The 11351-nt window shown below is 43.8% G+C and overlaps 2 protein-coding genes across 3 annotated transcripts in view; both read left to right on the top strand.

The window, feature by feature from the left end:
• Window positions 1-6864, top strand: part of LOC135091286 (AP-1 complex subunit mu-1-like) — a 9069-nt gene extending 2205 nt beyond the window's left edge. Inside the window, exons 1-8 of one of the 2 annotated variants that reach the window (XM_063988776.1) lie at window positions 1278-1426; window positions 2488-2628; window positions 3374-3484; window positions 3797-3931; window positions 4446-4555; window positions 5065-5209; window positions 5670-5860; window positions 6583-6864. In XM_063988776.1, the coding sequence (XP_063844846.1) occupies window positions 2587-2628; window positions 3374-3484; window positions 3797-3931; window positions 4446-4555; window positions 5065-5209; window positions 5670-5860; window positions 6583-6586 (738 nt within the window). In that variant the 5' untranslated portion in view covers window positions 1278-1426; window positions 2488-2586 and the 3' untranslated portion in view covers window positions 6587-6864. Of the gene's footprint in view, window positions 1-1277; window positions 1427-2487; window positions 2629-3373; window positions 3485-3796; window positions 3932-4445; window positions 4556-5064; window positions 5210-5669; window positions 5861-6582 lie in introns of those variants that run through there. The other variant, XM_063988777.1, reaches the window with a different exon arrangement.
• LOC135091285 (cyclin-F-like) lies at window positions 6710-11134 on the top strand. Its single transcript, XM_063988775.1, has 8 exons — window positions 6710-6864; window positions 7268-7457; window positions 7933-8018; window positions 8412-8548; window positions 8726-8850; window positions 9130-9254; window positions 9549-9730; window positions 10041-11134. Exons 1-8 carry the CDS (start codon window positions 6710-6712, stop codon window positions 10688-10690), a joined length of 1650 nt encoding a protein of 549 aa, XP_063844845.1. The 3' UTR covers window positions 10691-11134.
• Window positions 11135-11351: the final 217 nt, after the last annotated feature.

Below are 11351 nucleotides of genomic sequence, written 5' to 3'. Positions count from 1 at the left end.
GTACAGATGGTGATGCAGTGTGTGTGTGTGTGTGTGTGTGTGTGTGTGTGTGTGTGTGTGTGTGTGTGTGTGTGTGTGTGTGTGTTGTCTTATCTTTCGTTTGTACAGATGGTGATGCAGTGTGTGTGTGTGTGTGTGTGTGTGTGTGTGTGTGTGTGTGTGTGTGTGTGTGTGTGTGTGTGTGTTGCCTTATTTTTCGTTGTACAGATGGTGATGCAGTGTGTGTGTGTGTGTGTGTGTGTGTGTGTGTGTGTGTGTGTGTGTGTGTGTGTGTGTGTGTGTGTGTTGCCTTGTCTTACGTTGTACAGATGCTTATGCAGTGTGTGTGTGTGTGTGTGTGTGTGTTGCCATATCTTTCGTTGTACAGATGGTGATGCAGTGTGTGTGTGTGTGTGTGTGTGTGTGTGTGTGTGTGTGTGTGTGTGTGTGTGTGTGTGTGTGTTGCCTTGTCTTACGTTGTACATATGCTTATGCAGTGTGTGTGTGTGTGTATGTGTGTGTGTGTGTGTGTGTGTGTGTGTGTGTCTGTGTGTTGTCTTATCTTTCGTTGTACAGATGGTGATGCAGTGTGTGTGTGTGTGTGTGTGTGTGTGTGTGTGTGTGTGTGTGTGTGTCTTATCTTTCGTTGTACAGATGGTGATGCAGTGTGTGTGTGTGTGTGTGTGTGTGTGTGTGTGTGTGTGTGTGTTGCCATATCTTTCGTTGTACAGATGGTGATGCAGTGTGTGTGTGTGTGTGTGTGTGTGTGTGTGTGTGTGTGTGTTGCCTTGTCTTACGTTGTACATATGCTTATGCAGTGTGTGTGTGTGTGTGTGTGTGTGTGTGTGTGTGTTGCCTTGTCTTTCGTTGTACATATGCTTATGCAGTGTGTGTGTGTGTGTGTGTGTGTGTGTGTGTGTGTGTGTGTGTTGAAAATGTACGCGAAGCATAATTCAGTAACATTATTTTAACAACGGTGAAATATAAAAATCAGAACGAAAGGGAGGAATTAAAGGGGGAAAAAATAATAATGATATTGGAACTCTTAAACCAAATAAAAAAAAACATCATAATTAAGTCAAACATAATTTTATAAACAACATAATATAGAAAATCAAACGAGAAAAGAGGAAATAAAAGGAATAGAAAAAAAAAATTATGATATTAGAAATCGGTCTTTTTAGTAAAAGAAAATACAATAATTCAATCAAACATAATTTTACAAGCAATAAAATATGAAAAGTAACCAAAAAAAATCAAGAAATAGAAGAAATAGCAAAAAACATAATATTGGAACCACCTCAGGCTGGAAGTGTTGACATGGCGGTGGGCAGCTGTCAGTGTTTACCTTTTTATTTTTCGTGATAGCGCCTCTAGTACACCTGCCACAGACCCGCACGCAGCACGAAATACTGAAGGAACACTCGGCCGCACTCAGAATTGAGGGGTAAGTCTGAAATAAGAGAGAAATCAGGGAGAGATGTGCGTGTTTACCTGGGACTGATGGGAAGGCTAGAATTTTTGGGAAAGGTATTTTTTTCTTTTCGTTTTATTTTGTGGTATCTGTTTGTTTTTGTTAGAGTTCCTGTGTGTTTGGCATTTTTCAAAACCAGTGGGTAAAACTTTTAATATATCTTTATTTGTTGATATGTTTTTTTTCACTCATTTGTTTATTTATTTGTTTATGTTGTGCAATGCCTAGAATATTACTTGTCATATATTTATCTTTTTTTTTGTGTGTTATTATTCTTATACTGTAAAAAATGGGTATTAAATTCATTAAAATCCATTAAAATTTCACCCGTGTTATCATTATTATTGCTCACCCACCACCACCACCACCACCAACACCGCCGCCCAGCCACCACCAACACCCTCACCCTACCAGGCAACACACACACACACACACACACACACACACATATCAGTAGTCAGGAGGTGACCTGGAAGCAGCATGTCTCCAGCACCGTAAGATCAGCTACCCACAGGCTGTACATGCTATAATAATAATAATAATAATAATAATAATAATAATAATAATAAACGGTTTATTATTTAGGCAGTTAACAAACTGAAAATGTACATAGGGGGTGGGGAAATACTTAACATTAATCCTAACGGTAAGTCTAATCTAGAAGGGACTATTGATTGATGGCTCGCACCATGGTGGGAATTGCACTGACTCTGTACCGGTCCGTGTGCGGTGCCTTTAGGGACGTTATCTTGTTGTAGTGTCTGGTGGCACGGACCGGGCGAGGCGCGTCAGGCAGCAGCATGTTTCTAAGACGTGGATGTGTTATGTACCAAACAGGAAGGAAGGAGGGAAATCTGAACTGAATCCACAATAGCATGAACAGGCAGCCGGGGTGATGGCGTCGAGGAGCACCACCGGACAGAACAGTGCCGGGTGATGAGGGCAGACTGGCGGGTAACCAAGCCTGACAGAGAACCGCGAAGTCCAAATATTTATAATTTTATTTATTTATTTATTTATTTCTGTATTTGTAGGTCAGTGTGTAAAGGACTGAAAACTACTACTACTACTACTACTACTACTACTACTACTACTACTACTACTACTACTACTACTACTACACTGCCGCCACCATGTCTATATCAGCTATCTACATTCTGGACGTAAAAGGCAAGGTACGTACAAGTATGGCTCATATACATCTGTTATTCTTGTGTACATTTGACGTATACTCCAGAAACCTTAGTCGTATTAATATTCCAGCCTTCCATACGCTAATTATCACTATCCCTCATATTAACAAGATGATAATAGTCTTTGTCTTGTTATCATTACACCATTACCAGTGTCCCCCTGCTGTTTGTATATATGATAAAGTTTTCTCAGCATTTTAATTATTGTTTCTCTGTCTCATGTACATCATTAATATTTTTCTATAGCATTACTTAAAGGGTGTAGGGAGTTATGTGTGACACCCTCTTCCCACCAGGGGCTGACGGGGCTGAGAGCGTGAGTGACGTGTGTGTGTATGTGTGTGTGAGTGTGTGTGGGATGGATAGATAGATAAATGGACTGACAAATGTAATAGAATGATCTCCAGAGTGTTTTTCAAGTGTCTGTGTTCCCTTGCAGTAGTTAGATTGGTAGATAAGAAGTGTGTTAAGTGTTTTAAGTGTGTCTGGCAAATGTGATGAAGTGTGTGAGTGGTTTCAAGTGTCTGTTCCCTTTTTGTAGACTGGCAGATATGAAGTGTGTAAGTGTTTTAAGTGTTTCTGGCAAGTACGATGAAGTTTATAAGTGTTTTCAAGTGTCTGTGTCTCCCCCTGGCTAATGTAATGAAGCTTCTAAGTGTTTGTAAGTGTGTCTGGCAAGTACGATGAAATTTATAAGTGTTTTCAAGTGTCTGCGTCTCTCCCACAGGTCCTCATTTCTCGCAACTACCGCGGTGATGTGGACATGGGCGTCATAGAGAAGTTTATGCCAATTGTGCTGGAACGGGAGGATGACGGCAACATGGCGCCCATTGTCCAGGTACCGGCTGCTCTGATTCTCTCTCTCTTTCTTTCTCGTATACATTTTATTTGATAATTTTATTTTTAGTCTTTATTTATTCACTTCAGACTTAATCTTTGCATCTCTAAGTCAAATTTAAACCCATTATTTCATGCCCTATCCTGATTACTGAGAAATTTGCTTAGGTCACCTTTGTTATGCTCCCTGTACCACTTAATGACCTCAGCATGACCATCTACTCTCATCCCTTTATCAAGCCCATCCTACCCTGATTACTGACCCTGAGAATTTACTGAGGTCACCCTTGTCATGCCCTTGTACCACCCACAGATCCAGGAGGCCACATTTTGCTTCGTTAAGGTCAGCAATCTGTACGTAGTGTCAGCGACGAGGATCAACGCCAACGTAACCCTTGTCTTCTCCTTCCTGCACAAGCTGGTATCTGTAGCCCAGGAGTATTTCAAGGTGCGGTTGTGGTGGTGGTGGTGGTGGTGGTGGTGATAAGATAGGGAAGGTGTTGCAGTAGTGACAGTAGGAACAGTTGTGTGGTGGTAGTAGTAGTGCTAGTAGTATTAAGAGCAGGGTTGGGAGTAAGAGGGGGTATTGTAGTAGTAGTAGTAGTAGTAGTAGTAGTAGTAGTAGTAGTAGTAGTAATAGCAGCTGTATTAGACATGTAGTAGTAGTAGTAGTAGTAGTAGTAGAGGAGGAGGAGTAACAGTGGTAGTTGTAATAGTAGTAACTGTAATGATAATAGTAGTGGATGAGTAATAGTAGTAGTAAGAGTAGTAGTAGTAGTAGTAGTATGTATATTGTATTATAAATTGAATGAATAAATTGTATAATTTGTATTACTAAAGGAATCATATCTAACTATACATTATCTTCTCTCTCTCTCTCTCTCTCTCTCTCTCTCTCTCTCTCTCTCTCTCTCTCTCTCTCTCTCTCTCTCTCTCTCTCTCTCTCTCTCTCTCTCTCACAGGAGCTGGAGGAGGAGAGCATTCGTGATAATTTTGTGATAATTTATGAACTTCTCGATGAACTTTTGGACTTTGGCTACCCACAGACCACCGACACCAAGATCTTGCAGGAGTGAGTGTCTGTCTGTCTGTCTGTCTGTCTGTATCCCTGTGTTATCCTGTAGGGCACTTCATTACCTTCAAATCAGTGTATATTTTTAAACCTTCCCTTTGTTTATTTTCTTTTTCTTTGTCTGTCTGTCTGTCTGTCTGTCTGTGGGTGTGTGTTATATCCCATAGGACACTTCAGCTCCACCATTAGGTCCCTGCCTAATTAAAACTCTCTCTAATCACCGTATATCTAAAAACCTTCACTTATTCTTTGTTTCTTTAGGCTAAAAATTATTCTGTATATAACTTTGTATGTGGAGGATTTTGTCTAAATCACTGTGCTTCTTTTGAATGGAATAGACTCAGTAATCATGTTGTTTGTGCTGAATGAGAGAGCTTTAAGAGAAGAATAGACTTATTTACAGGTGATAAGTGGAAATAGGCAGGTATATTTAATACATGGACTGCTTTGTGTACACCTGATGGCTTCCTGCACCAATCCTTATGTTCCTATGTTCCTGCCACCCTCAGGTACATCACACAGGAGGGACACAAGCTGGAGATCGCACCACGGCCTCCCATTGCGGTGACCAATGCTGTGTCTTGGCGCTCTGAAGGCATCAAGTACAGAAAGAACGAGGTGTTTCTTGATGTCATAGAGGGAGTTAATTTGCTGGTAAGTGTGTGTGTGTGTGTGTGTGTGTGTGTGTGTGTGTGGAGTTTTTATAGTTTCTTTGATGTTATAATGCTTGGTTTTATGATCAGCTATTACCTTTCTAGAAGATGTTATTGATTTTTTTTCTGTTTAGTCAAGTTGAACAAAAAAAATTAGACTTTTGCACTTTTTTCTTCAGTCACCCTGCCTTTCTCTTTTAACTGTACGATTATCACATAACTTAAATCAGTCGTCTTTTTTTTTTGTGACACCTGCATAATTAACACTTCACTTCCTGCTTTATTTACTTACCCTATCTTTCTCTTCTACATCTTCTAAATTTGCACTAAATTATCACGTCTGCATGAACTGAAGTCTTTCACGTGACTGATTGTACTGTTATCATGGGCACTAATGCTGCTGTGATGTCTCCAGTATCCCCTTGCTTAACCGTCCCCCGCACCTCTGTCCGCCCCCACAGGCAAACTCAAACGGCAATGTGCTGAGGAGTGAGATTGTGGGCAGCATCAAGATGAGGGTGTACCTGTCGGGCATGCCAGAGCTGCGCCTGGGACTCAACGACAAGGTGCTCTTCGAGTCCACTGGCCGGGGGAAGAGCAAAAGTGTGGAGCTAGAGGATGTCAAGTTTCATCAGTGTGTGCGTCTGTCCAGGTGTGTGTGTGTGTGTGTGTAGAATGGAGTATTTATTTCTGTGCTCAGCCTTTACCCCCAAAAAATACAGAACATGGGTCTTGCACAGTATAAGTATAAAGTTTAACTCAAAGAATAGCAAGATCATGTAGAGAATTCACATAACAAGGAAAAAAAACAAAAAAAACATAGATTATACACAAATTACTCGTGTGTGTGTGTGTGTGTGTGTGTGTGTGTGTGTGTGTGTGTGTGTGTGTGTGTCCAAGTGTGCATGTGTGTTAATAGTTTCAGATGATTTATTAGCATCATACCAAGGACACTGAAAAAATATACCTACATTTGAATGGGAAACCTTAACACTTTGATTACATTTAGAAATAGGAATGTGCAGAAAAAAAAGATAGGCTGTTATTGACTGTTAATACCTAGCTTCATAATGTGATATTTTTTTGAGTGTGCAGTCTGCTAGGTGGATGCAAGCAGTGTCATCATCAGCTTGAAAATGTGTGTGTAAAGCTGTATCTGTTACTGAACTTTACTGCTAAACTTTAGTGAATTAAATTATGTATCTATAATCACAAGAAAACACTTCTCATTGTTTATATCCAACACTTTATTTCTCCATTGACTACCTATAGGATCACCGTTTAGGTTCACCCATGCTTTGTGTGTCTTCTGAGCTTATCCTGCTCTTGTCTCATGCTCATCTCACACTTGTCTCACACTTGTCTATGCTGCAGCTGAAGGGAGCGTCGTGGGGCATCCGTGTGCTGAGCCGCATCTCGGAGGTGGTGCCGGATGGAGCGAGCCATTCGGATGCCTTTGAGATCAACTGGGTGAAGAAGGCGCTGGAGGAGGGGGACATCCATGCGCGGCTTCTCCACTGGCGCTTCCGGTACGAGAAGAGGCACCGTGAGGGCAACCTGGACTGCGTTGCAGGCAATCAGGGACATGCGGGAGATGTGCCTCACCGGATACTACCCAGCGGCACTCACCCTCTCACACTTCCTGGCTACGTCAAGGTGAGCGAGTGAGTGAGTGAATGAGTGAGTGGTTAATCGCCTCTCAGGACTCACTGTGCTTATTGTGAGTAGTCTTGTCTCGCTGCATTTATTGTGGTAGGTGTGTCTGGTGTAGGAATAATAGTTTTGTATTTGATATTTTTTCCACCAGGGGCTGACGTGGCTAAGAGTGCGAAGGATTTGTGAATGAGTTTGTGTTGCTTTGTCTAGGCCATCCCTGTGTGGGATTGCCAGCCTGATATATAGATAGATTGATAGATTTCCTTTATAGGCAATTTGTTACCCTACACTAGTCTCCTTATCAGAAAAACTACCCTAGTATCAAAGATCATGTTGGCAGTGATAAGTATTTCCTTCCAGTATCTATAATCCTGTTGGTAGTGATAAACATTCCTCCCCGCAGATGTCCTCAAATCCAAGGTCTGCCAGAGATCCGTGAGTTCCTCCAGAGCAGCCCCCCCTCCCGCACGTACTATGCCCTCCGGTACCAGCAGCAGGTGACGCCCCACGTGCACCACGTCCTGGTTGACTGGCTGTGTGAGGTGGCCAACATCAGGCTGCACTCCTCCCACATCCTCCACGCTGCCACTCAGGTCCTGCTCTGGTTTTGTATCATATTCCGAAACTTCTGTGATTTACCTCGACCTTCAAAGGCTCACGGATAAAGTTACATGAGTTTTCAAGGGTGTTTTTTGTGGTTCTAGTGACAGGTTAATGATCTTTCTATCTTATTAATGGGCAAAACTTTCTTGGGAACTTGGCTAATCATCTCTGTGGCCTTTGAAAATAGAGAACAAAGCATTTCCGAACACTGGGCTTTGTTTGATGAATTCTCTGGATCTCCTTATGTATATTCCTGAAGCTGAGAGATAGCCAGGTTCTATCTTGCTCTTGTTTTGTTAGATAATTTCTGTGGACTTCCTGAAGGTCCTGATAGGCAGATTCTGTTCCAGATAACATGTATCATTGCTGTGGTCATATTAGTAACTGGTACTCTTTGTCCGTCCGTGAAACAAGAGCCAGCGCATCTCACAGCAGCTGTCTCCTTATGTTGGTGTTGCCTTGCAGATTGTGGAAGCCTACTTGAGCATGGAGCAGGTGACTTGTAACCAGCTGCAGCTCATTGGCATCACTGCTGTCTTGCTGGCCACCAGGTGTGTACTGACCTGATTGCTGCTTCACATGCTTTTATCTTCAGGTGGAGAGAATAGAGGAGAGAGGTAGTAGAAAGTTTTGTGCAGGAAGGCTTTAGGAGAGGGGGAGACATGCAGTTACAAGAGCATTAACCATGGAAATAATGGTGTAAATTTAAATGTTTAGGGGGGAAAAAAGGCGAAGGATAAATGGAGAATTACAAGGCATCAATATTACAGTGCCAGGAACTCATATTTTGATCAGAGGAGGATGATGGGTGGAAAAAAGTAGGTATGTTCCGCACAATGTAAATCTGATGGCTTCTTGCAGCTTCCCTTATTTCCTTATGCCCTTATGTTCTTATTTAAGTCGATATTCTTCCCTCTCAGTGTGTAACCATGCGTCTATTTCAGGTTCAAGCCGGGGGAGTGTATCTTGACAGTGACGGAGGCGTGCTGGATCACAGATGACACTTACTGCTACGGCCACGTGGTACGCACCATTGGACACATCATGGCGGCACTCAGGGGCAACGTGGCACTCCCTACAAGTGAGACAGTGATGCTGCGTCCCTTGATTGATACTTTATCTGCTGACATGACCGGTGCCTTTGTGTCAGGAACAGCTTGCATGTTATTACAAATATTTAGTGATGAAATTTTCTTAAGGTCTCTTGCTGTTTGGCTGTTCTTTGTAATCCTATGTAATCTTGTGCCCTTCCCTTCAGTTCTTGACTACGCCACTGTGCTGCTCAAGTGTGTAAGGGCGCCTCCCGTCACTCAGGAATGGGCCAGGTTCGTGTGTGACTTGGCCACCACCTGCGCCTTCCCTCCCAAGACCACGCTGGCTCAGGTACAGCACAGGAAGCTTGGTCACGCACACACACACACACACACACACACACACTTGAACACTTAGTCAGTACCTCCATCAGATGCCCTTCTAATCTTAATTTAACCAGTGTAATATTAAAGTGTATATTTTTAAAACATTCATTCTTTATATTTTTTCAAAGGGATAATGCTCATTTTGTGTATTGTCTCTGTATCATTCTTTTATCTGGAAGTTCCTTGATTTGGTAAGAAAGATTAAACTTGTGTCGTTTTTTCCTGAACCATCCTTGTCCCACAGATTGCTGCCTCCTGTGTCATGCTGGGCTTCATCCTGGCCCGCCTCCCATGGCCCAACCTGGTTTCGATAACAGGGTTCACCCACACCATGCTGGTCCAGCCACTCGTCATCATATATAGCAAAAAGTACATGTTAGGGTACTGTGAGAGAGAGAGAGAGAGAGAGAGAGAGAGTGCATCGAAACACCACCTTTCACTGCTTAGGATAGTGAGAGGTGAGGAGAAGAGGACCAAAACAACTTCCCTCTGAAAATAGTAGTGCTGAGAGAACAAGTGTTTTAAAATATGGACCCAAGCATCAGCAGCATTGCATCTTAAACCTCACCTCACCTAAGCTCTCCACCTCATTTTGATATAGTGTACTTCAGGTGTCAGGATCCAGCCAGCTGTTCCCTCCCCTCACCCTGCCTCTCCTCTCAGCTTTGTAGGGGAAGGGAACAAGTGTCAGAGGCGAGGAATCTCAGACCGGTACAGCCTCACCTCCTTCAGTGCAGAGCAGGTGGGGATGCAGCCAATGCCCAGCCTGGATGAGATGCTGCAGGTGCTCTCTCTCTCCATTGATGAGTACATGGATATTGTGGCCGAACATCTCCTATTCACAGGTAAAGGATGTATGTATGTATGTATGCGGCTTGCTGTGGTGTACCTCTTGGGTGTAGTAAGAGGTTTTTCCATAAGACTGTCTCTCCACTTGGGGATGTGGTTAAGTGTGTGTGTGTGTGTGTGTGTGTGTGTGTGTGTGATGCTTTGTTTAGGTCACCCTTTGTGGGATAGCTGGCCTGGTTTGTGGTGTACAAAAAAAGGGATCAATTACCTGGATGTCTAAGGTACCTGCTTTCTGAGTGAGGTGGTACCTATTTGCAAAAACAATTTTACGAGATCATTAGACATCTTCATCTTTGTTCCCTCCAGATGACGTTGACACGGAATCTGGGGCTCCGAAGTGCAGCGTGAGGACCTGCCCCCCTCAGCCCACTGCCAGGCCCTCCCTACACCACCTGCCAGGCCCACACAACCTGCCTCCAAGACCTGCTGGGGGTGATGCACAGCTGCACCCTGACCTACCCAGCGGCGGCGGCGGTGGTGCCAGGAGCAAGACTAGTGGTATGAGTGGGCAGTGGCGAGGCAGTGAGCCCTCCAGGGACGGCCACAGCAGCAGTATGGATTACAGTGACAGTGAATCAGGGAGTGCCAGTGTGTCGCCAGTCTGGGAAAACACACATTTGAGGACTAGCAAGGTAGAGGCCATTGTGGACGGCTCTAAGGCCACCGGTGCTCTCGGCCAGTGCCAGCAGGACCAGGCTGGGGTGATGCTACCTCCCACACAGCACAGACACTTAGAATTGCAAGAACACAATGTCATACCGAGAGAGGTGGGCGGGGAGAACCTCAGTGAGACGACAGACAGCGAGGAGAGCGCGGACCTCCTCCCTGAAGCCTGCGAGGGTCCTGGGGCGAAGAATGCACGCGTTAACCTCAAGCGTAAGTTGGAGAATGCGTCCGAGAGCGAGAGATCGGAAAAATACCTCATTCGTGATGTGGGAAACCTGCAGCTGGGGTGAGGCGGCCCCTGGCTTGAGTTTATGTTGTTGTGTTTGGAGGAGGGAAGCAGGGGTGTGTCTTCCAGCCATGGGGGGGAAGGGATGTGTTTTCTTTGGAGTGTTAGGGCTTGTGCGTGTCCCTGTCACTCGCTGGTGTTGGACGGAAGAACTCTCACGGACCAGGATGTTTGTAAATTTACCCAACGATTAACATGCATATAATCTGAAATTTATTTTGTACTTTGTGATTTTTAGTTTCGTGGATGAGATGTTTGGTAGGTGTGTGTGTGTGTGTGTGTGTGTGTGTGTGTGTGTGTGTGTGTGTGTGTGTGTGTGTGTGTGTGCAGCCAAGTGGAAGTGTGTGGGTCAGTCTGTCGCCCTGACCACTGCAACAATCAGTTAAGATAATCATTTTCTCATAATTTTGCAACTGGAAAGTACATAATAAAGTCTCTGAAAAAGATACTCGTGGATCTGTCTATTAACAATCCCCTCTCTCTCTCTCTCTCTCTCTCTCTCTCTCTCTCTCTCTCTGTGTGTGTGTGTGTGTGAGAGAGAGAGAGAGAGAGAGATGGACTAAGCATACGTAATCCCTGAAAGTAAAGATAGACATAAAAATAGGGTTGCCATATATGAACTATCAAAATTCCGGACACCTTCACTAACATCTGATTATGGTCCT

The sequence above is a fragment of the Scylla paramamosain genome, chromosome 37 (assembly GCF_035594125.1).
Source record: "Scylla paramamosain isolate STU-SP2022 chromosome 37, ASM3559412v1, whole genome shotgun sequence".
Lineage (NCBI taxonomy): Eukaryota > Metazoa > Arthropoda > Malacostraca > Decapoda > Portunidae > Scylla > Scylla paramamosain.
The sequence above is the reverse complement of the archived record's forward strand: the minus strand, read 5'-3'. Positions and strand labels throughout refer to the sequence as shown.

Coding starts and splice junctions, on each gene's coding strand:
- LOC135091285 (XM_063988775.1), top strand. CDS start 6,710: ATGCGCGGCTTCTCCACTGGCGCTTCCGGTACGAGAAGAGGCACCGTG. Junction 8,851..9,129: donor CCAAGACCACGCTGGCTCAG/GTACAGCACAGG, acceptor CTTGTCCCACAG/ATTGCTGCCTCCTGTGTCAT. Junction 9,255..9,548: donor GTCATCATATATAGCAAAAA/GTACATGTTAGG, acceptor CTCTCCTCTCAG/CTTTGTAGGGGAAGGGAACA.